Source organism: Anarrhichthys ocellatus, unplaced genomic scaffold (assembly GCF_004355925.1).
Source record: "Anarrhichthys ocellatus isolate YVR2014 unplaced genomic scaffold, GSC_Weel_1.0 scaffold4, whole genome shotgun sequence".
Lineage (NCBI taxonomy): Eukaryota > Metazoa > Chordata > Actinopteri > Perciformes > Anarhichadidae > Anarrhichthys > Anarrhichthys ocellatus.
In genome coordinates, this window is record NW_022280034.1 from 7940513 (window position 1) to 7963916 (window position 23404).

Genomic DNA, 23404 nt, shown 5'->3' on the forward strand with positions numbered 1-23404 from the left:
ACACACATACAGTGTGTGTGTCACACAACTGTTGACTTGGCTGTCTGTCGTAATCCCGTTACTTTCTCCAGGAAGGTGCCAAGTGGCCCACTAGTCCCAGTCACACTGTCTCATTCACCTTCTCCACATGAAAACAACCCCCACTGTTCCTGTATTATGTCATCAGTGTTGTTGAAGTGGGAGAAGACTTACATTTTTTGTCTGAAGTTCTTCATTTAGATGACAACAACTGGTAAACACCATTTAAAGATGCAGTGCTGTCTTGTGTTTTTATCTCCCGTTAAAATCCTTTTCTGTCGTCGTGAGTTCAGTCATGATCAGAGTCCCACTGCTTATCAAGACCTCATAAACCCTAGTAGAAGAGACACACCTGTTTAATACTTGTTAGGAAGTCTTGTTTCAGTGTGTGAAATGCCCCGTGTACTTTTCCAACACGTGTCCTGCAGTAAGCAATGTCTTCCATTGATGGGAGGGCAGTAATCTGATCTGGTACGCTAGCAACCATAGAGTGCATAGAATATGTACGTAGCCTCTGTGACGTCACCCATGGGTATCTGAAAAGCCGTAAAGCTCAAAGTGGGGGGCTCCGGACGTCTCAATCTTGGCCGTGACGACACATCCTAACTACCGGCTAATCCGTCAAAATGAAGCATCATAAAAAATATGAGAGTTCAGACCTTCAGTCTTCAAAGCTTGTTCAGCAACTGAATTCTGCGTGGGACAAAGGATAATGATGCCTCTTTTAGTCCGCATCCTGGACAAACTATACCTGAGATTAAGTTATATTCAGTCCTTAAAGGATGCAGTGAAATTGTTATTTTATGGCGTACTGGTCTGTCATGCAAGTTATACTGCACATTGGTTCCCTTATTTGCCACCCAGTTAACTCTGTCCAATACAGCATTATATTAGCAAATTACACCAATATTTAGTATTTGTATAACGTAACATGAGTCTACAGCCATGCTAGCAGCTCTGCAATAAATTCGATCACAATTGATTTATGGATAGATTCATTTAGCACTGAAATGCATTTGCTTTGTCAAACTTTTAAAAGTTACGAGCTTATTTTACGTGTCAGCTGTTCTGTGTAAACTGCTAACCCAACCATGTTCAACGACTATGTGTGACCACGTTATCACTGGAAAAACAAAACGGTGTTTCCATCACGCAGCTTGTCTTGTCATCTGCCAGAGCAGGGTGTAAAAGTCAGCACACACTGACAGACCCATACATATCACTAAGGAGCTTCTCTGGCTGGATGCAGGTCTCAGGATTAACTTGGAAGAAAGCTGCAGCGGCTCGGAGACTGCAGTCGGGTGTGGAAAGAAGTTTGGTGGCACTATTGTATCAGCAAATTACCGTAGGCTTTGATTACAGTAGAGATACTGTACATTTCAGCTCACTATTGAAATAAGTAATTTACTGTAATTTTACAATTAAAAACTTTTACAGTGTTTCAAGTGTTCAACCGTCGCTGTTTTAAAAACAACATTCTGTTTCCTTTCATGTTGGTCTGTGATTGGCTGGTCACATTGCCACAAGACACACGTCTCCATTTTCAAAGCTGTAAAAACTTGGTTGTGGTTTGTGAGGCGTCTCTGCTACGAATGTCTCGATGTATGGTGTGACTTTCTGTCATGCTCTATTTTTTATTCATGGCACGACACATGTTCTGGCTGTACCCGTCCTCGAAACACTGAGAAGAAATCCTCTCCCAAATCACACAAATGTGTGTTCTGTTTGTGTGAGCAACCTTCTTTTATTTGTGAATGGCTTGTCAAAAGGAGAAACACAGTCAGAGTCTTAACGTGACGTCTCTCAGAGGGAGATGATTTCTCTTTATATACTCATTGCCTTGCAAAACAAGTTCAGGCATTTCTGTAAAGACCTTCATCTTTCTATTTTTCATGAAAGCCATCCTTCAAAGATGGGTGCTATGTGATTCCCCTGTGTGCATGCCAGGACATGTTAAATCTGCCATGGTGTCCAACAGGCAGCTATTGTTTCATTTGAACTCAGGAAATGCAGAAAGATGATTTTATGAGTCAGTATGCCTCATGTTGTTCATCCTGCTCTTTCTTAAAGAGAAAGGACATTAAGTACGCCTCACATTGTGTTATTTTTTTAAATTGATGAATAGCATAACATAACAATTAACAAAGAACAACATGGCTTCTGTTCCATCTAATAAATGCATGTACTGCCTGTTTGTGCTCATTGCCTGCTGTGTTTTTCAGCCTCTACTTGCACACGTCCCTCTGACTTGCATTAGTTACTGCCTTGTCTTGGGTTTCACCATGTGGTGTTGATTCCACAACCTACTTCCCTGAGAGCACCAACAGCTTAACCTTCACTGAGGAACCTATACACACACACACACACACACTATTTATTTGTTCTGTGAAAGCTGGTCCTCTGCCCCCTCTATCTACCTCCACAGCCACATGAAGGATAACCTGAGCTGTGGCACTGAACTGGACTAGAGTCCTGTTCCTCCCCCCCTCGGCTCCGTCGACCAACTAAACAGAGGCTCCATTGACTTGGGCAAACTGCAGCCCTCTTCTCCCATTTCCTGTCTCTTTCAGCATGTCCATCCCCACCTGTGGTTAGCCTGTCCACAGATAATGATACACAAGGGCTGGTAGAATACTTATTAAATGCAAAGTTTGTGTTGTTTTGTATGTGTTCACTCATTTTGCTGAAGTAGGCAGCACACGTCTAAATCATTTTCCTAAACATACTTTTTATTCTGTATGCACATGTTCTTGGAATATCTTTTTTCCGATCACATTTTTAGGGAATTTAAACATAAATGGATGACCTGAATGCTCCTTTAAGAAGAGCAGTTGGTAAATGTGATTGTATTCCACTGAATTGGATTTGAACCCCTCATTGTACTGCAGGAAACACTTTTAAATTAAGTCCTTAATTTCAAAATGAAGCTAAGATCAGTAGCCGACTGGGTATAATTTATTCAGGTGGTGCATTCATTTAATTTAACCAAAAATACATCTAGTGTTAAGTATTGCATCTACCAGTCACCCAGAATACACAGAGCCGTAGTTGCTGTACATTTGAACCCTCATGAGGAAGCAGAGAAACAGGAGAAGGACAGAAGAGTGATGAGGAATGTCCTTCAGCCATCTTAAGTACAGCTTCCTTTGCTTATCGGCCTCCTCTTTATTGCAGGTTTCTCACGCCCTCACTCCCGCTTTCATTTGCGGTTGTTTCACAGAAGCTCTCTCTCCGTGAGGCATTTGTTGATTTGTATGGCGAGGATTTTGAACAGCAGCAGTGTGCCTTGTGTAGAAAACGGAGACACATTCCCTCATGGGAAAGACTTCTGCATCTTGTTGTTAATCCTAACTTTTTTTTACTTGTCTCCAGGATTTCATGTATTTGTAATATAACACAGCTTTGGTATGATCTGTTCATCTCTTTTTTTTTTTTTTTATCTCAACAGGTTATGAGTAATGGAAGCAGGATCGGTGGTGCGTGCCGTCTTTGAGTTTCTCCCCAGCGTCTCAGAGGAGCTGCCACTCTTCACCGGCGATGTCATCGAGGTGCTCGGTGTCGTGGATGAGTTCTGGTTGCTTGGCAGCAAAGATGGCGTCACAGGTAAGGCGTCAGGTGTTATTTATTTACTGTAAATAGATTTTTGTGGTTGAATATCTCTATTAAGGAGTTGCACTTTGTTTACCACAAAGAAATTCAGCCTAACTTCAATGGAGATACAACAACAAGACATATGGGAAACTTATTGTTTTTTAAATTTGTGTGAGCACAGCAATGCTTTCTAATAATAGTTTGACATGGCCTGGTTTACTTCCTCTCTGAATTTTGTAATGCATTACACAATACATACATGAATGGCCACTTGGGATTACAAGTGAAATATTCTAACCCTTGAACAGGTCTGATAATTGAGATTAATCAATGAAAACTACTTTGAAAAGTGAGGAATTACTTTTTTATAAATTCATAAATAAGTTCTTACACATTAAATAGTGTTTGTTTCACTTTTCTCTTGATGTTTGATCGTATAATTTGCAGAGGAAACGCAATGCATTCTGGGTAAGACGAGAAGTGTGCATCATTGCTTCCTGGCTTTCTCTGCCTTTGGTTTTCCAAGAGGCACTTAAGATGAGAAAGGGGAATCCCTCAGAGGAGAGGAAACACACGTGGAAAACACAGATGATATCAATACATTTATGGAAGGACTTTCCTGGAAAGAAGAAAACTGGAAACTAAAGGAGAACAATTTATAACCTGTTCAGACGATCTTCTTGCTGATAAGATTTGAGGATTGCAGTACTAAACAATACCTGAATTTGTCCCTGTACTGTTGCTATCTACAAATAATGAAATTAGGATGAAGATACTACATCCAGATAACAATGTATATCTCTTGTATGAACACTAGACACATCTGGATTCAGTCTTGTTGTCATTGTCTCGAGGAGACAGAGGTGTCAGGTACATGTTGGAGATGTTTTTCATTGTGTTCACTGTAGTCATCAGATTGCATTCGTCCCTCCGTGTCCTGTCTTCAGGTCAGTTTCCCAGCACCTTTGTGGAAGAGGTTACCATCCCCAGCACCAAGCCTGGAGACAGACTCTTTGTGTGCACCAATGATTTCAGCTCAGCAGAGCCGGGCAACTTGTCCCTGAAGAGAGGTACGGACATCCTGCATGCAGACAATCATGACTTATAGAATAAAGATCATAAAGTATGAACCACTCCTCGTCTTTATGAGTCCGAGTCATAAAATAGAAAGACTTTCATCAGAGCACACATGGGCTTTGTTATCTGTTAATCGTTTTGCACAGGATACTGTATGTAACACAACTTTGTTCAAAATACTATTTCTGTTAACTCTTAACGGGTCATGTTTTCTCACATAGCTTAACGCTACTTGTTGATGTCGCTGTGCTCGGGTAAATTGTTTGTTTTGTGTTGTAGTGTAGTTGTGTTGGACATTGTGACCTTGTCTCCACTGACACAAACTGGGACCCTTAATGTTGCCAGATATTAAAAATCAAACAAAGTTTTTATGTTAATAACTGTACAACAGAATTATTGACTCTAAAAACTTAATTCTTTATACAAATCATGCCCTGATTGAATTGATCATAGTGAATGGAGACAAGACGCTGATTTCCCATGATGGCATCCTCCTAGAAAGGGAATCTCAGTTTAAGAACATGTTTATGCTATTTACATGGTCAAAGTCATTTTAAATATACATAATCAACTCTAACTCAAATTCTCGTTTTTTATTCTGTGAAGTCAGTTTATTTCTTTACTGAAAGGGTTCAGAAATGGAGTAATCTTATTCAGATAAAGAAAGAGATGCCTTTTTAAAAGCAAGATTTGTTTTTCCATCTCTGTTCCTGAGCATTTTACACGTTGTGCTGTTTTTTAACAGTAATTTAGAACCTGAACTCTCGTTAAATCAGTTACAATAAATCTTAAATTGTCAGATTTACAGTTCTGTTACAGCCCTCTATATCTATTTGAGCCTGCTGCTGTTTACATTTTTCATTCAAAAGACCTACAGTCTGGGATGATAGACATTTCTTTGCAAATTCATTGAAAACTTAATAATGTTGTCCTGTTCTCTTGAGCGATACACAAAGAACTCTCTGGTGGTTAAAGATGTACGATATGATAAAACCTTGGTGGATTTCCGATTACAACAGCACCACATAATGACTCAATAAACACTCAACACACAAAGTCTCCTAAACTCCCCACTAGATGTCCCCAAATACCAAACTAAAACCTAGTAGACTGGCTTCTCTTTTTACATTCCTGAATTCTCTCCTATGATTACGTTACTTGTTTCAGGTTTTTTTTTCATTCAACAAAAAGCTCATGCATGCAACGCTGATGTTCGCAAAGTTCCTTTACATCGGTAAAACTTTTCATTGATGTCTTGTCATGTCATTAGAGGTTCTAGTGGTAGTCGTCATAGTTGTAGTTGAACAATATTCCAGTATATTTTTTTATCGTCATAATAACACTTCCTGGATCATAGGAAAAATAGGAAACAGTTTTTACTGGCCATCTGAGAGTTTGAATGTTCATTTCCAGTATGATTTTCCATGGTCTTTATTGGCTGCGTTCCAGTATTGGTCCCAGACACAATGGGAGGTGGAGCCGCAGGTCTTTGGAATGTAACCCCCATGACTTCTGGCTGACCGGTCGACATTTCTATAATGCCTCGTTCCCCAGATATATTAGCAGCAGAGCAAAGTTACTAAGAATGCATTAATAAAGGTAATCTAAGGTAACTAAAGCTACCTGAGTGCAGACAAAATAAAAAAATAAAAAATCTAACATACCCGGCACTTCATTGCAGTTCTTTAATTATATTCACGTTGAGTCAAGTCAGTTCAATCTAGTTCTGTTCAGTCTGGTTTAATTAAGTATTTATCTCCAGCTGTGCGAAAAAATGAAAGCCAGGCGCGTCTGTTGGCGGCTCCACAAGCAGCACCCATAGGCTTGTTCCTTGTATGTATCTTATATGTAATTGAGGGATAATAGAATCAGCGGGATAAAAACAAGAACTGGTGGAACTGAGCAATAATAGAAACTTTTGGTTAAGCGTAACTTTAACTTAAAACATTTTCTTTTAACATGATGTTATGGAATGTGATCCCCTTTGTTCTTTCTCTCTGTAGGTGATGTGGTAGTTGGAGAGGCTGGAGGGTCCACGGACCTCGGAGAAACCTGGCAGCGAGGTTGTAACGCCTGGGGTGTCCGTGGTCTTTTCCCCACATCATGTGTGACGGCGCTGACCCTCTCAGGTCGCTCTAGGCAGCTGTCTGAACGCTCAGCTCAGGCCCAGGCCTCAGAGCTCCCGCCTTACGCCCTGGGCCAGGCCCGGGCCCTCATGAGCCTGCACGCGCAGCTCAATGAGGAGCTGGACTTCCGCGAGGGGGACTTGATCATCATTACCGGCCTACCTGAGCCGGGCTGGTTCCAGGGGGAGCTGGATGGCCGCAGGGGCATCTTCCCGGAGGGGTTTGTGGAGCTCCAGGGATCCCTCCGATCTCCTCAGGAGCCTGCGGACTGCCAGTATTTGACCAATGATACTGAAAAATGTAGCTATGAGGACTCTTACGATGCAGGAGAGGGGACAGAGGAGGAAGGTGTAGAAGAAAGAGAGGTTTTTCAGAGAGATGAAGAGGAGCAGAAGGAGGCAGTAGTAGAAGAAGAAGAAGAAGTGGAGGAGGAGGAGGAAGAAGAGGAGGGTGGTGTCTATGTAGTGGCACTTTATGAGTTTCGGGCCATTGAACCAGGTGAGTTGGACTTTGATATGGGGGATCGCATACGTCTTTTAAGCACTTTGGAGGATGGTTGGCTGGAGGGGGAGCTGCGAGGGCGACGCGGTATTTTTCCTCATCGTTTTGTCAAAATAGAGGACGACGGGCAGAAAACTGCAGAGGAAACAAAAGTTGAACAAGAAGAAGACAAGGAGAACAGCTGTGCTTCTGACTACAGCTCAGGTCACACATGTCCTAATGGGTCAGAGAATGATCCTGAATGGAGGACGTATGAGGATCATACAGTCTGGGACCTGGACTACTTTGAGCGGACCGAGGAGCAGAGGTGGCAAAGTGAAAACAAAAGAACTGGAGCTCAAATTGACAGCAGAGGACAGAGAGATGGGGGTAGCAGGCCTGACTCTCAGCCGCGTAGACCTGTCGCCCCAGCGCAGCAAGGGCCCGAGAGACCCAAATCCACTCCTCCAGCAAGGCCCAGACTCCCATCTCGGCCTAGCCCGCCTGCAGGTAGCCACAGGCACCATGGCCCATCTTCTGGCACAAATCGGTCTAGCTATACAAACGGTAACACTCGATCCTTACAGCCCAAATTAACTCATAGCCTCACCCTCCCTAGCTCTCAGTCTGCAAACAGCAGATACCACCAGAGGCCACGAAAAGATGGTGCCACTACAAGTAACAGGAGTGTCAGTCTTGGCAAGGCGTTATTTAACCTTGCTGAGGGCCATAGGCAGAAGAAGCTAACACGCCATGCTAGTGTCAGTGATGCTGATATGATGATGGGCAGCGCTGAGACACGGCAGCGCTCTCAGCAGACGTTGCGTGGCTCCAATGGTATAATGCCGACATCCATCACTTTAGATGCCCTGGCAACCTCGGCAGGTGACCTGGAGGCCAAGCTATCCCAGCAGCTTTTTGAATTTGAGAAAAGCTTGACTTCTTCATATAGTGATACCAACGTGAGCTCTGGTGCTCCCAGGGACATGTCTTCCGTAGGTGACCTGAGCCAGCAGTCACGTATGTTGCGCCACTTTTCCATAATGGACTTCGGCGATGAAAGCGATATCATGCGAGGCTCCTCCCATTCACCGGTGTCCCAACTGTTGCAGTCGAACTCTGCCTCGTCCTCACTAGAGAGGCGCAGGACCCTTCGTCCTCCCCCTCCTCGTCCTAGAGTCCTTCGACCCTCTGCCCCGCCGGCATACAAACCAGCCCGCCCTGCTCCGCGTGCCCCTCCTCGCTGCCCGAGACAAAATACTGCTCCTCCAACCATCTGCTACACCCCTGACGAACCAGCTCTAAACGTCCTCGACCAAATAACAGAAGGGAGGGCTGAGTTTGGTGACCTTGCGGCCGCCCAGGAACATGAAATCCAGTGTCAGCTGGAAGCCGAGAAAGAGCTCGAGAGAGAGATGGAGTTGGAGAGTCAGAGACGGAGGGAAGAGGAGGAAAGGTACCAGCTGCTGCTTCGGCTACAAGAGGTGGAGCACGACATGGAGGCTTATGCACACACAGCGGAGGAGCTCAGGAACATGTTGGAGGAGGAGGAGGATGAGACAGCCCGCATGCAAGCCATGGAGAATCTGGAGTTCTGCAACTACACGCTGGAGACACTGGCCCTGGAGCAGCAGCAGCTACAAGGTAAGACTGTCGGGCGATTTATTGTTTGGATGTTGCCATTTATGACTTTATTAAACCACTATATCACTCTGAGATTGGGCGTTTTAGAGTAATAAAGTGGATTTAATATCTTTGGCTTTTGAACTGTTGGTCCGACACAACAGGACATCACTTTCTGTAAATGTTGCCATTAACATTGTTATAATTTGTTTTATTTAATGTAGGTTCTAATCATGTTTTAAAGCATCAAACCGTTTTGCAGGTATTGATGTCAACACAAGAATATCCTATAAACGGATCCGGGTGTGTGAAATGTGAAACTGGTTTATGTATCACTTAAAATTTCTCATCAGTGGACTCAAACTACCACATGAAGCAACTGAGATAAAAAACATCATCAGCTTTCAGGCAAGCAGCATCAAAGAAGCCAGACCACGTCCACCAATGTAGATGTTTTCCTTCGGAAGTCAGTGAGCTGCTGTAGCTGGAAGGGTTAGTTGGAAACATTGCGAGAGAGAAGACAAATAAAGTAGAATTTGTTTTGCCTGATGTCATAGTTTACTTCTGAGGCGCTGTTGCCTGCAGGTTACTTCAAAAAGTAATATTCAGTCGCCGAAGACTAACATGTAATATTGCAGGAATCTGGAAATGAGCCATTAGTGCTTACCAGATTTACTTTTTGACTTGTTATGCTGACACACACACACACACACACACACACACTATTTATTTGAATTCCACTGTAAACTATGCAAACGAGACATCCCTTTTTACTGTCCATAATAATCAGCGGAAAGAGGATTGTGTATGTAAATGAAGGGTTATCATAACTCTGTGTGAGTAGTGTGTGTGTGTGTGTGTGTGTGCGTGCATATTTTGCTTTGTCTCACTACACTGCCAATTTAGAAAAGTATATTGAATGTGGCAGAATCAGCGTGTTGCTGCAGGGTTCGGGTGGAGTAACAGGAAATTGTGAATTTGAGGTAAGCTTTGTCAGGTACCGTTCGCGTTTAATTAAGTTTTTAAGAATTGATAGTCAACGGGTTCAACAACAATAGTTGTAGCGCCAAAGCTAATCATCTGAGATTTGTTTTTGCCGTCTCATACTGTCTGTGCGCTCGGTTCTGTCTCTGGCAGCCCAACACTTTTTCACATAGGTACGAGGTGCATTCCTGCACATAGTGAGAGGGGAGGCAAAGCACGTGGGCCTCCGTCTCTTTTTCCACTCTCTCTCTTTCTTTTGGTCCCTCTGCCGCTATCCAAATATCCTCTTTCACCTTCATCGCGGTTTCCTCACTCTGCACCTTTTCCTCCATCATCTGTTCTTCAGAAGGAGTGAGGAGAGGGAATACATCGGGTGTGTATGTTGTGAGTTTTGCAGTAGTGGAGACAGACAGAGAATGGCCCGTTCGAGAGCGCGACCCAGAGTGTGGTTGTGGCGAGCGGTGACATGGCCTGTGGCACATCTCTCCACGCTGTTTGGACTCCATCAGCAGGCCGGGTCCAACAGAGTGGCAGGTAGGCTTGAGCTCGAGCTGGTGTTCATCAGTCAGTGTTGTCAGGGTGGGCCGAGCATTGTGGGTGTTTTTGGAACATCACGTTTTCTCAGAGCCACAGCTAGGAACTGCTTGCTATAGTAGCAGTTCTCACTGGTCAGTTAGTCAGTGCAGTAGTTGGGGGGTTTGGTGCCTTGCTCAAAGGCACTAAAACAGATTTGTAATTGACTTTACCTGTATGGATGCAACGCCTTTTAAGGGAAGCAGGATGGAAATATTAAGTGTTATTAAGAAGCTTTCAGCCTATTTACTGCCAACTACCAGGTTTCTTTTTAATGTTAATGTGTCTCATGTTACACTGTACTCACAGTTTCAGTTATATTGCATTCCCATTGAATTCATGCTAATTGAATGTGTCTTTTTGGGGATCAAAATCTAATCAGTCAGTCACAGTGGAGGCTATTGTTTACCTACTCTAAACATATCTTGCTAAGGTAATCTGATTACTACCAGATGTTTCCAGCTTATTCTAATTCAATACTTTTCCTCTAATCTTGTTAGACATTATAGAAGTAAACCAATAATCAGTAAATGCCTGTGTTTCTTTCTATTTGTGTCGCATTCAAATGACTCATATCCTGTTAGATTGTATCTGTCACTCTCCAATGGTCCTCAATAGATGATCTGTATGGCTGTCAATGACAGGTATCAGCCTGAGGGCAGGAAACTCCCATTGGCAACAGGTCATACCTTCTAGGGTCATGCAACCACATAGTTTCCATTCAGTCATCACACGACAGGAATTCTCACACCCTCCTTTCATGATAATAATATCAAATATTCCATCAGTTTCCCTTTGGCATTTGTAACACTGTTTGATGTGGAAATGGACTAAAGATTGATTTTTGAGAGTTAAGATTCGGCACTTGCAAGGAAAAGCAGCCAAGCACACTCCCATTGCAGAATATTTGATATGGTAATCATCAACACATTACTCGGACACACAAGCTTTTTAGTGGGATTTGTTGGTCGGATGTTGTGTTTCCCTTTGCTTTCCTTTTTTTGTTTCCTTAGCTCAGAGGAAGGTGTGTATGCATCAGACATAGCCTCAGGATCTTTGTTGCATAAAATGTGTTTGTTATCCTACTGCTATGAGTCTACGCGCACACACACACACACCCAGGAGTGAGTGTTTGTCCGTGCTTTTGCAGGGTGTGTTCCTGAGTGTGACATTTGGAAGACAATGGCAGCTTATTGTTGCAAGGCAGGGAGTAACTTCAACGTCAGGGTCTGCCTGCACTTCACCATGCAGAGGCCAGTTCAAAGTCCTCATAGAAGCTGAAAGAGGTGTGATACTAAAGCAAAAGAGAAAGTCAAACATGCTAACAGAGTGTATCTTTTAATTTCATTGTTATTTTCATTTAAGAGAGAATATTCAAGAGTCTGAGGGTTATGATGAGTGGAGTACTATGTATTTCATACCTTGTGTGATTATTTAAACATTAGGCTGCTGTGTGTGTGTGTGTGTGTGTGTGTGTGGCTGTAGGACTGGGGGACACGGCTGAATCAATATCTCATTGTAACAAACAATACTTTTCTTATATCAGTTTTAAAACAGGGTAAACGTATGCAAAATCACAGACGGAACAGTCAATTTGGTGTTTAATTGAATGAGCTGTGTTTTACATTACATCTGACAAAACTCTAAAATAAAACGTCATTAACTAATTTTGTTATATTTGTATCTCAACCACATTTTGAAACACAATGTGATCATTTCATCACAAGGAAATTCAACTGATTAATAGATGAATGATATAATATGAGGACATATCTGTAAATAAGTCTGTGCTTGGTGCTGTTCGCTCTTTTCTCACACATTAGTGCAGGTTGTTCTGTCTCCATCTCTTTGTGTTTCCTCTTTCCTTGTTTAAGCTCTTTGACCTTCAGCCTCCTTTAATTCTTTAAACCCACTATTAGAACGCCACCATCAGCCTCCATGATACCACAGCCTGATCTATTTAACACTGTTTTGAGGCTCTGTTGCGGCTTCAGGTTTCCCCTCATTCAGCCGTACAAACATGGAGACTTCTAGGCTGCAGACAGCCTGATATATGACCTTTTTCCTGGACATCACACCACTTTTTCTAGATGTGCCGAACGTCGATCAAGCCCTTCACAGCCACGAAGAGGAATGTTGTATTTGACATTCCAACAGTTGACACACGTACACAAACAGAGTTTCAGTCGTGTTCAGCTACTGAAAGCTGAGATGTTGAACACTGATAATTAAACAGCATTACGTAAGAAAAGTAAAATGTCTAAGTAAGGTTTCTATGCTCAGCCTTACTTTGTGAAACTGTGCACTGCAAATGGTTTTTTGCAAATTTCACTTGAATTAAAGAAAGAATTACTTGCAGGTTTTCACTAGTTTTCTAGTAAACAAGACACATAAGGGTGCAAGATACAATCATTCAGTGAGAATGTATTATGTAGTGTATACAGAGAATATAAAGGCCCGTTGTGTCGTTGCTTGAGTCATAATTATTGTTTTGTCTCTTCCCTGTTTCTTGCTGTTGGTATAAGATTGTCTTCAAGTTTAATTTCCCTGTTTCTGATTTCCTTATTCTTTTTCCTGGTTTTTAAGAAGGTTTATCTCAACTCAGCTAACCAGACACCAGTTTAATCAAACCAGGAATGTAATTTTACTTTTTATTCACTTATTTATTTATTTACTTTTTTTTCCTCCAGTTTTAGTTTTAGATTGTTTGAATTGATGGTAAACTGAGACTATCCGACATGTATGTATCTGTGTGTATCACGTGCACTCGAGTGTATGCAAGGCCTTTAAACCTGTCCCTTTAGTGCCTCCCTTTTTCATGGAGAGCTAAGGAGGGGGAGGGATATATTATACTCCGGCTTTATTAAGAGTTTTTTTCTCACACCAAAAGATCGTGTCTCTCCTGAGAGTGAGGACAGTCCCCAACAAAAGCTCATTGTACACACCAGCAGCTATTTTTTCAGAAGCTGCTCTGGACTAATCGGACTCTGTTCTCTCAAAAATCGTTCCCTCTCCACAGTCATCTAAACATAGTAGATATACTTCATGCAGATCTTTCACTTCACTTGTTTTCTACGTCACACTCTCCTTTCGATCAATACTCCAAAAGAAAACTTGTTTTAAACTAAATCATGTTGATGTCTTCATGTACATTGGCTCCTTCCTGAAATGTAGGGCAAAGTTAAACGGACAGATTGAGCTGTTTCAGTTCACCCACAAATATCATGGTATTTTAGACCGGTGTTGGAAGTTAGAATATGTAAGTTGGAGCTGGTTGTAAGCACAGAAAGGAATGAGTAGCTTTTGTCACCACAGGCTGCATTAATGACCTGGTGAACATAGCAGTGAAACCAGCAGGAAATAGCAAACACAAAGAAAACAGGATAGAAGGAAGGATGGAGGATTGTTCATGGTAGAGGAAAAAAAAACATTTGGTGCCAAAGCCTGTAGCCCCTTAAAGGCATACTGTGAAGTTGGTCTGCATCTTCCATCAAAGAAAATCTACAGGCAGATTGTTTTCCTGCAGATAGAGGTATGAGCCAATTGAAACAATGGGAGGGGCTGTTGGGCTAATCCTCCACTCATGTGACTCTACTGAATCATTAACCCAAGGAGGCTCCTCCTTCAATAACCTTCCCCCCCTCTCCTTCCACGATTCGCTGAGATAGCTGCGGGGAGGGTACGTTTTGATTACTCTGAGGGTTGGGAGGTGCTTGGGCCAGGCAGTCCTGCTGAGGCATTGGAGAGGAGACAGAGAAAACAAGTGGGAGAGTTACAGACAATATGCCTGACAGGTGGAGTCTCCCACAGCGCTTTGTTATGGAATGCAGGACTTTGGAAAGAAAGACGACGCCACGTTGAACAGGAAACTGTCTCAGCACCGGGTAGGCTGATTTAAACAGCAAGAGCCATGAAGAGCCCGGTGGTTTATGGCAACCCAGTCATGTTTGGTCCAGTGGATTGGAACTATGCAGTTGGTGCCCCGGTAAGGAGAGGTAAGAGTGTGGACGAGCTGGGCGATGCAGGCTGGGCCAGAGAGACAGAGAGGATAGCCCATCTGCAACAGATTCAACAACTACACCAGTTTCAGCTTCAGCAGCAACAGGTTGGATATCCTGCATATGGAGTCGTTCCTCACGGACAGCCACAGGGACACATGGTGCCAAGCCCTGGTGACCCAGTTCCAGCTCCAGGCTGCCCCATGCCAGTACATGGCGGCATGATGGTGCCGATAGGTGGGCTGGGGCCACCTGCAGTGCATGTGCCTGCTCCATGGCCAGCACAATGGGAAAACCAAGCACAAATTAGACAGGGCAATGTCTGCCAGCAACCCAGTCGAGAGTATGATGACCTGCACAAGGCAGCTTTCCAAGAGAATGGGCCCCGAGGCCGGGATGTTTACTTCCACCCTGGTTCAGAGGATGGTTACCTAAATGTGAGGATATCTGAATGGAAAGGCGGACATTGTTTTTACCAGGGCCCTGAGGATTACAGCCACCAGGACTACAGCAGAGTGCCACAAGAAAAAGCCAATAAGGAATTAAGAACTCAAGAAGGGTTTGGTAAATTGGACGAGGACAGAAGAAGAAGGGACGACTGGGACAGAGAAAATGACCGTTATGACCACAGGAATCCTAGAGACTTGGAGGAGTATGATCGTAAGGACAAATACAGCCACAGGGATCATTATGACAGGAAATATGAGCGCTGTGACGATAGAGATCAGCAATATTATGACAACAGGAAACACCGTAATCATGACTCCAGAGAACCAGACAGATACAACAGTGAGTATGAAGACTCCTATGATCGTAAAGACACCTATGCTCGCAGAGACAATTACAGGGACAGTGATCACTACGATGACCATGATAGGGATTATTATGATTCTAAAGAGAGTGATCGCTATAGAGATAAGGAATATTACCAGCGTAGAGAGGAGGACCGCTACTATGATGAGCGAAAACGTAAGGACCGTTATTATGACCAGCACGCAGAGGATCGATATGATCGCACAGAAAGTGACTACAAAGACAGAGATGACTATAATCGAAGGGGTGAGGGAACTTACACTAGTAAAAGAAGGGGCCAGTATGACTCTGAGCTGGACGAGCACAGTGGTTACAGGGAGAGTTACAAGGATCCAGGTGATGACAGGAAAGATGAGCCCAGAAGGAGAGACCCCTACAGAGCACAGGGGCACTATGAGCGGAGGGCTGTGGACAACTACGACCATGAGAATGAAGACCGCTACAATTCCAGGGAAGGCGATCGTTCCCACTACAAGGCCAGAGACAGATTTCGGGATTTGCGTTCAACATCCGTAGATTCGCGATGCGAGGAATACCCTAAAAAAGATACCAAAACACACTGTGAGCAATGGGTTGAGCAGCAGAACCAGAAGTTGGCGCTCAGGGAAATGCACTCTTTTGAGGATCCCGTTATATACCAGCACAGTGACGATCAGGAAAGGGGATACGAGTCGAGCGCTGGGAGCATTGGTTCAAAACGGGGTCGCAAGCCTGTTTACATGGGCTCGCTAGATCGTAACAGCTTCTACAGGAAGACAGCCCCGAGCTCCTTGCAAAAGTCCCATTTTGCCACTACCAGGAAACAAAACAAAGGTAAACACAAGGATACTGTCATGTGAGAGCATATACTCCACATGCTGTATTTGCACAACATGAGTTACGTATGTAATGCGCAGGTACAACTCCACTTCACTTAACAGATCTTGACAAAAAAGAGGGAACATGGTTTGCAAAGCTTCTTTTCATTCCCAATCCCTTGAGATAAAACAGGGTGGAGAGGTCGATAGTCATTGGTGTCTCACTTCTTATCATTGGTGACCTCCAGAGGTGCTCTTCTAATCAATGCTGGGGGCTTCAAAGTGCTGACTAGCCAGACTTACTTCCTTAGAATGTGTGTGTGTGTGTGTGTGTGTGTGTGTGTGTGTGTGTGTGTGTGTGACAGTATCACCTATCTCACAGGAAGTTGAACTGTCAGGAATTTGTAGGCGTAAGGACCAACAGGACAGGTTTTGTGGGTTCTTGTGTTCTTTAGTCTCTCTCATTTGCTGCCATAGTCTTCCTCACTGATGCTATGTGCACCCATAACAAGTCCCTTCAGTTGATGGCTGTTTTCAGGCAGAGATACACTTAAAACTATATCTTTATAAAGCAGTTCAATGATGAGTGAAGTTGCCCTGTTTTAGAGATAATTTCAAGTATGTTTTGTATACAAACAATATATTTATTTACTATAAACACCTAAACCTAAATATCCACCTTGTTATGAAGTTCTGCGGACTTGATTTGTCATTTTAACCAAACTGATTGTGATTAATGTATTGAAAATAGAAATACAAACTTAACCAACCTTAAAGTTTACGGCTGGGTGTTGTTTGAAATCTTTCACGATTGTGGTCAATACAATATCTGAGCTTCAGTTCAGATAGCAAAACATTTTGACAGTTCTAGGGGAAGTTTAGAGAAAGTTTTAAACTGTGCCTTGCATCAGTGAAATATAGTCCAAAGTAAGAAAAGTTTCCTGACTTAGATGAGGAAATATCTGCCATTTGATGCTTACTTACATATTTCAGTTGGTCTGCACTCAAAGTGTTGATGTTAAATACTCAGCCCCAGGGCAATGATGTTATCACCTTTAACACTGAGAAAAGGTTCAACGGTGCAGTTATCTGTCAACATGAAAACAAACTAATACTACATCTAAAAGTAGGTGTGCTTGTGTGTGTTTGAGTGTGTTTCATGAGGAATCGAAGAAAGAGAGAGCACTCTTCTGACTCACTTCATTGTGTCTGAGAAGAAGCAGGTGGCGCCTCATGACCCATCCCCCAGTTACCTAGAAACACACACATGCACGGCCACACACACAGACACACACACACACAGTAAACATTGGCCCCCACCACACATCCACTTCGTGAGTCCAAGTATTAATCCCTAGCGTCAGCATGGTGTGTGGATGGCGGGGGTCTGTCTGGTGCCAGGCGGTGGCCAGCACTGGCCTGACTCCTTCACTGCAAGACTAGACTGAATCTCTCTGTGTGTGTGTGTATGTGTGTGTGTGTGTGCGCGAGGTCCTACAGAGGCTTATTTGAGAGATGACGCCATTTTTAAACACACATGCACCGTGCTTGCCTTCTGCAGTGTCTTGTCATCCTTTAATCTTGTTAAACTGTTTCAGCTCCGTCAGGGGTTTGGTCGAGTAAAGCATTTGATAGCACGGCTAAAAACATTAGGCCATCTTGTTGCAGCGCTTATTGGGCTTACGCCGTGATTCAGTGACATTGAGGTGATGGCCGAGGCTTTTTGACCGTGTTTAAGGGCATTTGTTCTCAGTAACCACGTTTTAGATATATGAGACCTCTCCCTGGGTCAGAAAAATCCATAGAGCTTAGTACATTGCAGCTACAGACTACTGTTTCTGCTGACATGCATGTACCATTACAGTTTGGGTCTAGTTATAATTATGTTATGAACTTTGTTGTGTGCATGTGCTGCTGTCACAGGCTTACATTTTGTAGGTTTAACCAAAGAAGGCAACATAATTGGCAAAATGTTTTTTTTTCTTTCAGGAATAAATAGCATAACAGTCTAACCTATTTATTGTTTGAAACTAAATACCTATGGTCACACTCTTGAACTTTAAAAGAAAATAGTCTTCCGCTGTATGGCCAGTGTTTGAGCATCTGCGTGAATAATGTGTCGTCATCCAGCTATGATCTGGCAGCGTATGCTCTGTAATCCTGGAGCAGTCGGTGCTATTGGTGGGCAGCGGTACGAGGGTGGGGCGGGGGAGTTGGGAGTTAAAACGAGATCTCAAATCGTCTGACAACATTGCTCTAAAGACGTCTTATCTCACTGCTGGCAAGCAAAAAAAAAAAAACATTTAGCTCATTAGTCCAAAAGTCTGCATGAGTCAGTGGTGGTCACACTCACATGCTGAGCATGCATTTCTTTGTGGTTCATCCTTATTGCTTTTCTTTTAAATGATTTCTAATAATCATGAAGATTGTTAAAATTTTCCAACTGCAGTGCAACTTTTCTAACATGTCTATGGATCATGTTTCAAAACAATCCTTGTGTAATAATAGTGGAAGAATCTGAGAAATGCTTGTTAATATGAGTTTTTTTATACTCCATATTAGCTGTTGTCTAAGTTATTGATATGGTCACACATACTGCAGCACCTCATGCCTCCAGGTTAGAGGATGCTACTGGTACCTGCATGAGTAAGAAGACTGATTTCATCCGTACTTTGTCTGATAGAAGTGTGGGAAAAGACAACTGATCTTTGACCTGGTGGACTTTCTCTTCAGGATTCCCCTAGATTTACATTACAGTATCAGTTTATGTATATGATTTTAAATTGTGAATAATATAGTTATTAAATCTAGTTTCATTTTAAGAGCAGGTGTAAGCCTGATAGTTAGCTGTTAGTGTCTGTCAGTTCAGTGTATTGAACATTAGAGCTGTATAGAGCAACTAAACAGAAAGTTATAGTGAACCATATAGCCTTTATGCATTTGTTAGTGTTTACATTCAGTAGCTTACCTTTTTTGATGATATTAATAATACATAAAATGTGTGGTTGTATTTTAAGGAATAAAAAGAAAGGATACCTTTTAGGTAAATCAATGCACAGAACAGTTTTAGGCAAATTCTCTTGTTTACTTGTGGGGACACTCATAAAGCCCTCAGGCAGATCTTTGTCTTTACTTGTCATACAATGAGCAACAGATATAATGCTGCAAGTTCAGTCGTCTCAAAGCCTCAAGAAAGTTCTCACACTCGGGTTGTACTGAAGCTACACAGACGGTAAAGGTAAAAGACTCTGAGTCATCACACTGTATGCAAAATGGCCATATTAAAATAGAGAAAATGTCATACAATGTACAGCTTCTCCTTTGCATTTGGAACCATTTAAAAATATTTAATTCTTTGTATATGTTGTATCATCAAAGCACCTGTGGGGCCCAATAGACCCAATAGACTCATTGTCTTCTCCTTCTCCATTAACTTGAAGACGGTACAGCTTTGTCTTTGAATAGGTCCCTCTCTTAATGCCTCTCTATGCACATATGCAAAACTGATGGTCTCTTGAAGTAATTGGACATTGTTCGTCATAGAAGTGAGACGAAATGAGAAATTCCAAGGAAGCCAGAGATCCCGCTCCTGGTCCCATTTGCCATGCAGCATTGTAGCAACGTATTTATTCAACTTGTTAATTAGACTGTAGTCTTATCCACCTGCAGATGAGAAGAGTTGTCTCTCTAAACACAGGATTGATTGAGAAAATCACATGTGGAATGTTACATGTGTCAGCACACAACCTGCTTTTTTAATGACTGTAATTACAAGAAATTCCTAACAAGGCTCCATAAAGGTTGCTGAGAGATTCTGCCAGGAGCAGGAATGTGACCTTTTGACATTTGACCCTAAAAAGAGATAAACAGGATTGTATGTCACTGAATGAACTCCCCTTTTTAAAGTTTTAAGGGACCTTCTACCTGATGGCAGAAATGTGGACAAAATGGGGGGGATATAGCAAAATAAACATGCGCTCAGTCAATTGGCTGATTCAAAAATGAAGATTTTGTTCCTGCAGAGAAAATAAATAAGTGCTGCCTCTTTCTCTAAAACACAAAGTCAACCTGTGCAACAGTTTGATGCCCTTTAAGAGTCTTGCTAATATTTACTCTGCCTGTGCTGACATATTTTTTCTTATACCGGTTACCAGTGTCACAGATTATCATTTTAATACATAACGTATTAATTACAAGTCATGGCTTGCATGTTGTTCGGTAAAAGAAAGAGTCTTTAGGAGCGTGTATCAACTTATTCTCATGTCCCAACTGAACACACTCACGCAGAGTTTCCCATGTGATCAATTCAGCGAAGCCACTCCTTGCTCTCCAAAACTTGGCTCGATATGAGGAGGCCCCCCCCCCCCCCCGCTATTTAGGTTGCGATGGCAACTGTGCATTCTGCTGTGAACTTTGGAGCAGAGCGCACGCACACAGCACTGATTGTGTGTCTGACCTCAGAGCGCTCCGTGCAGGCCAAAACTTTTGACTTTACACAGATATTAGTGGAGCACGCTGAGTGCAGACCATGCATTCAGAGAAGTATTGTTTGAAAACTGGATTTGCTACGGTCGGACAACAAAATCACAGTTCAAGAGAGAGACATTTAAAGAGGTTTACTTGGATTATGTATATTAAAGAGTTAAAAATATGCTTACGTGCAAGATAACTTCCCCTTAAAATTAAGGGGAAGATGTTGAATCTAGGCATTGTCATTTTTGATAGAATTGAGGTCGTCAGAGGAGGAGCCCGGTCAGGTGTCAGTGAACTGTGAAACATGAAACAGATTAATCAAAGAACTGGACTTAATCCATGCTACTCAGTAAACCCCCCTAACAAATGTTACAATAGCCAAATGTGAGTTCTTGAGGCGTAAAAGCTCAGAAATTAAGCTTTATGCTGTATTATGTAATAGCAGCATTAAAACCTGACCAGATAAACAAGGCATCATACTCTGAATTTCACCACCAAACATTAATATCTGAAATATAACATTCAATTAGATGCCTTTTAACAAATGGATTAATTAAGCTCAGTATTGACTCTCATGTGACACCTGACGGTGCGTAAACAGGTGAAGGACAGACAACCAACATGTGAAGTCAGGATATAAAGTTAACCACAGTAAAGATGTTTGTCATGTCAGACATAAACTTTAAAAGAGGCGAGGATAGAGGCTAGCGTGACAGGTACATTGTCCCAATGCCACACTACATACTAGCCAACACCGTGTACTATGTCCATTAGTATGTAGTATTGGGATGCAACACGTTGAAGCAGGACACCTGTTTTCTCATCTCATTCGAAGCAACAAGCAGCGATGGTCCAGCTCCAGGTTTTATTCTCTGCCAGAGTGGTCGTCCTCCGTGGTGTCTGTGTGTGTGTCTGTGTGTGTGTTTAATGATGGTGGGTTCCCATCCATTCTCATGGTAATTGGAGGTCTGGAATGGAGTTTCTGCAGCGGGACACACAGTCCTCTACAAGGCTCAGGAGCTGGACTTCAGATTGACAATGGACTATCGTAGAATGGTGTCGTTGTTTGAACCACCATATGTGTGTGTCGGGGTGTGTGCTTGTTTTTGAAGGGGTTTGAAGAAAGTTCCGAGCAGCAGGTGCGTGAAACCTCACGTCTTCTCTTTTCTCCCTCTTGCTCTCTTTTTGTCTGTGTACGAGGCAGCGAATTACAGTGCATTGGAGAGAGCAAACATTACAAGGAATATTCTCCCTAAAATTCATTGTTTCTTTTGTGAATCCAAATGAATATTATGAACATCATCGCGTGCATTAAAGTGGGTGAAGCTGGAGAAAGTGGTAAAAGTTAAGTAAAACTTAACACTTTGGTTTCGGTCAAACGAACGAAAAACGCAGGATATCATATAAATTAGACGATGCATATTAACCATAAGTCATAGTCCGAGTATGTGATAGCAAACACTCCAGTCACAATCTCGCTAATCTTTGGTCAACCTTAAGCAATGCAGTCTGACTGGGCTGTTCTTTGTTTGTGCCACCAGATATGCACCATTGCCTTTTGTTAAATCCTTGATGACCTGTGCTGATGTGTCAGTTGTGACTATAACTGCGGTCATACTGAGTGTTGGAAGATAGAAGGTGTGGCGCACTGATTTATAGCGCTATTAAGCACACTCCCTGTCTCAGAAATCCAGGCTGCGGTGTATTTTTAACTATAAGCTTAGTGTTGTGGAACATAAAGGGGTGGTGATGGCAATCAAGTGGTTTTAACTTCAACATTTTTAAAATTGTCCGAGCATCAGAGCGTCATCGACAGCGTTAATGGATTTAATAATCAGTTCTCATCCCCTGTATGACCCATACCCCCCCCAATATACCAAGACATTACACAGGCAGTCTCTTTGTTTTATTATTCCAAACTCTCTAACATGTGTAACCAGGTCAGCGCTCATTCATTAACCCTCGTGCTGCCCACTCATTAACCCTCGTGCTGCCCACTTTCTGTGCAGACACCTCCTAGCCTCCTGCAGAGTACGCACCCAGATCTAATCAAACTGTTTTCTTCCCCATGAAGAGTTTAAACATCTCTTTTGTTTAACCTGTCAAATGTTTTTTTTGTTAGGACTGAAAATGCAATACATTGCTTTTTGGATATTTACTTAGCAGTTGCCTTCATATCTGATACAGTAGACATGTTAATGGTTGTCGTGTTGCAGGTAAAAAAACAAGATGCAGACGGCCAAAATGCCAAACTTGAGGCTTCAATACGGCAATCCACACACCAACGGGTGTCTAAGACTAAGTCTTTGTAGATACAGTCTATGGTTGTACCTGATTGGGAGGATAACAGGTCTTTATTCTGAATAGAAATTCCTTGAATGCTTTGTTTTCCTAATTAGAAAACTGTGTGAATTTGCTGGCTTGATACAATACTGCGGTTATCAGCAGCATGTTGTCGTTTGCACTGATTGATTAATCTCAGATTGTTGGCATCCAGTCACAGGTGGGTGATTCATGAGATGCTAATGCTTCATTAGAAGTGATTGTTATGTGGGTGTTTCCTGTTACTGCAGACTGAGTGACACGGGCAGATCCAGTTCCACAGGCTGACAGTTTTATGTTCCACCTCATGTTACGGGCACCTGCGATTGCGCGATTGGCTCATTAATGTAATGTATTTCTTTCAAAACCAGTAATTGGATGAAGAATATTTTTGAATAAAATCTCAATCACCAAAAATCGCAGTTTGCAGTAGTTACAACAGATTTGAAATGAATGAGGTTTATTATAGTTCAAGCCTTTTGGTGTGTGTGTGTGTGTGTGTGTGTGTGTGTGTGTGTGTGTGTGTGTG

At 42.5% G+C, this 23404-nt stretch overlaps 1 protein-coding gene across 4 annotated transcripts in view; it reads left to right on the forward strand.

Annotated features, from left to right (window-relative positions):
• The window catches only part of dnmbp (dynamin binding protein), a 40103-nt gene that overhangs the window by 7510 nt on the left and 9189 nt on the right, over window positions 1-23404 (forward strand). For 2 of the 4 annotated variants that reach the window (XM_031843217.1, XM_031843215.1), the window contains exons 2-4: window positions 3467-3621; window positions 4557-4679; window positions 6690-8936. In XM_031843217.1, coding sequence (XP_031699077.1) covers window positions 3477-3621; window positions 4557-4679; window positions 6690-8936 — 2515 coding nt within the window. In that variant the 5' untranslated portion in view covers window positions 3467-3476. The other 2 variants (XM_031843216.1, XM_031843218.1) reach the window with 2 other exon arrangements.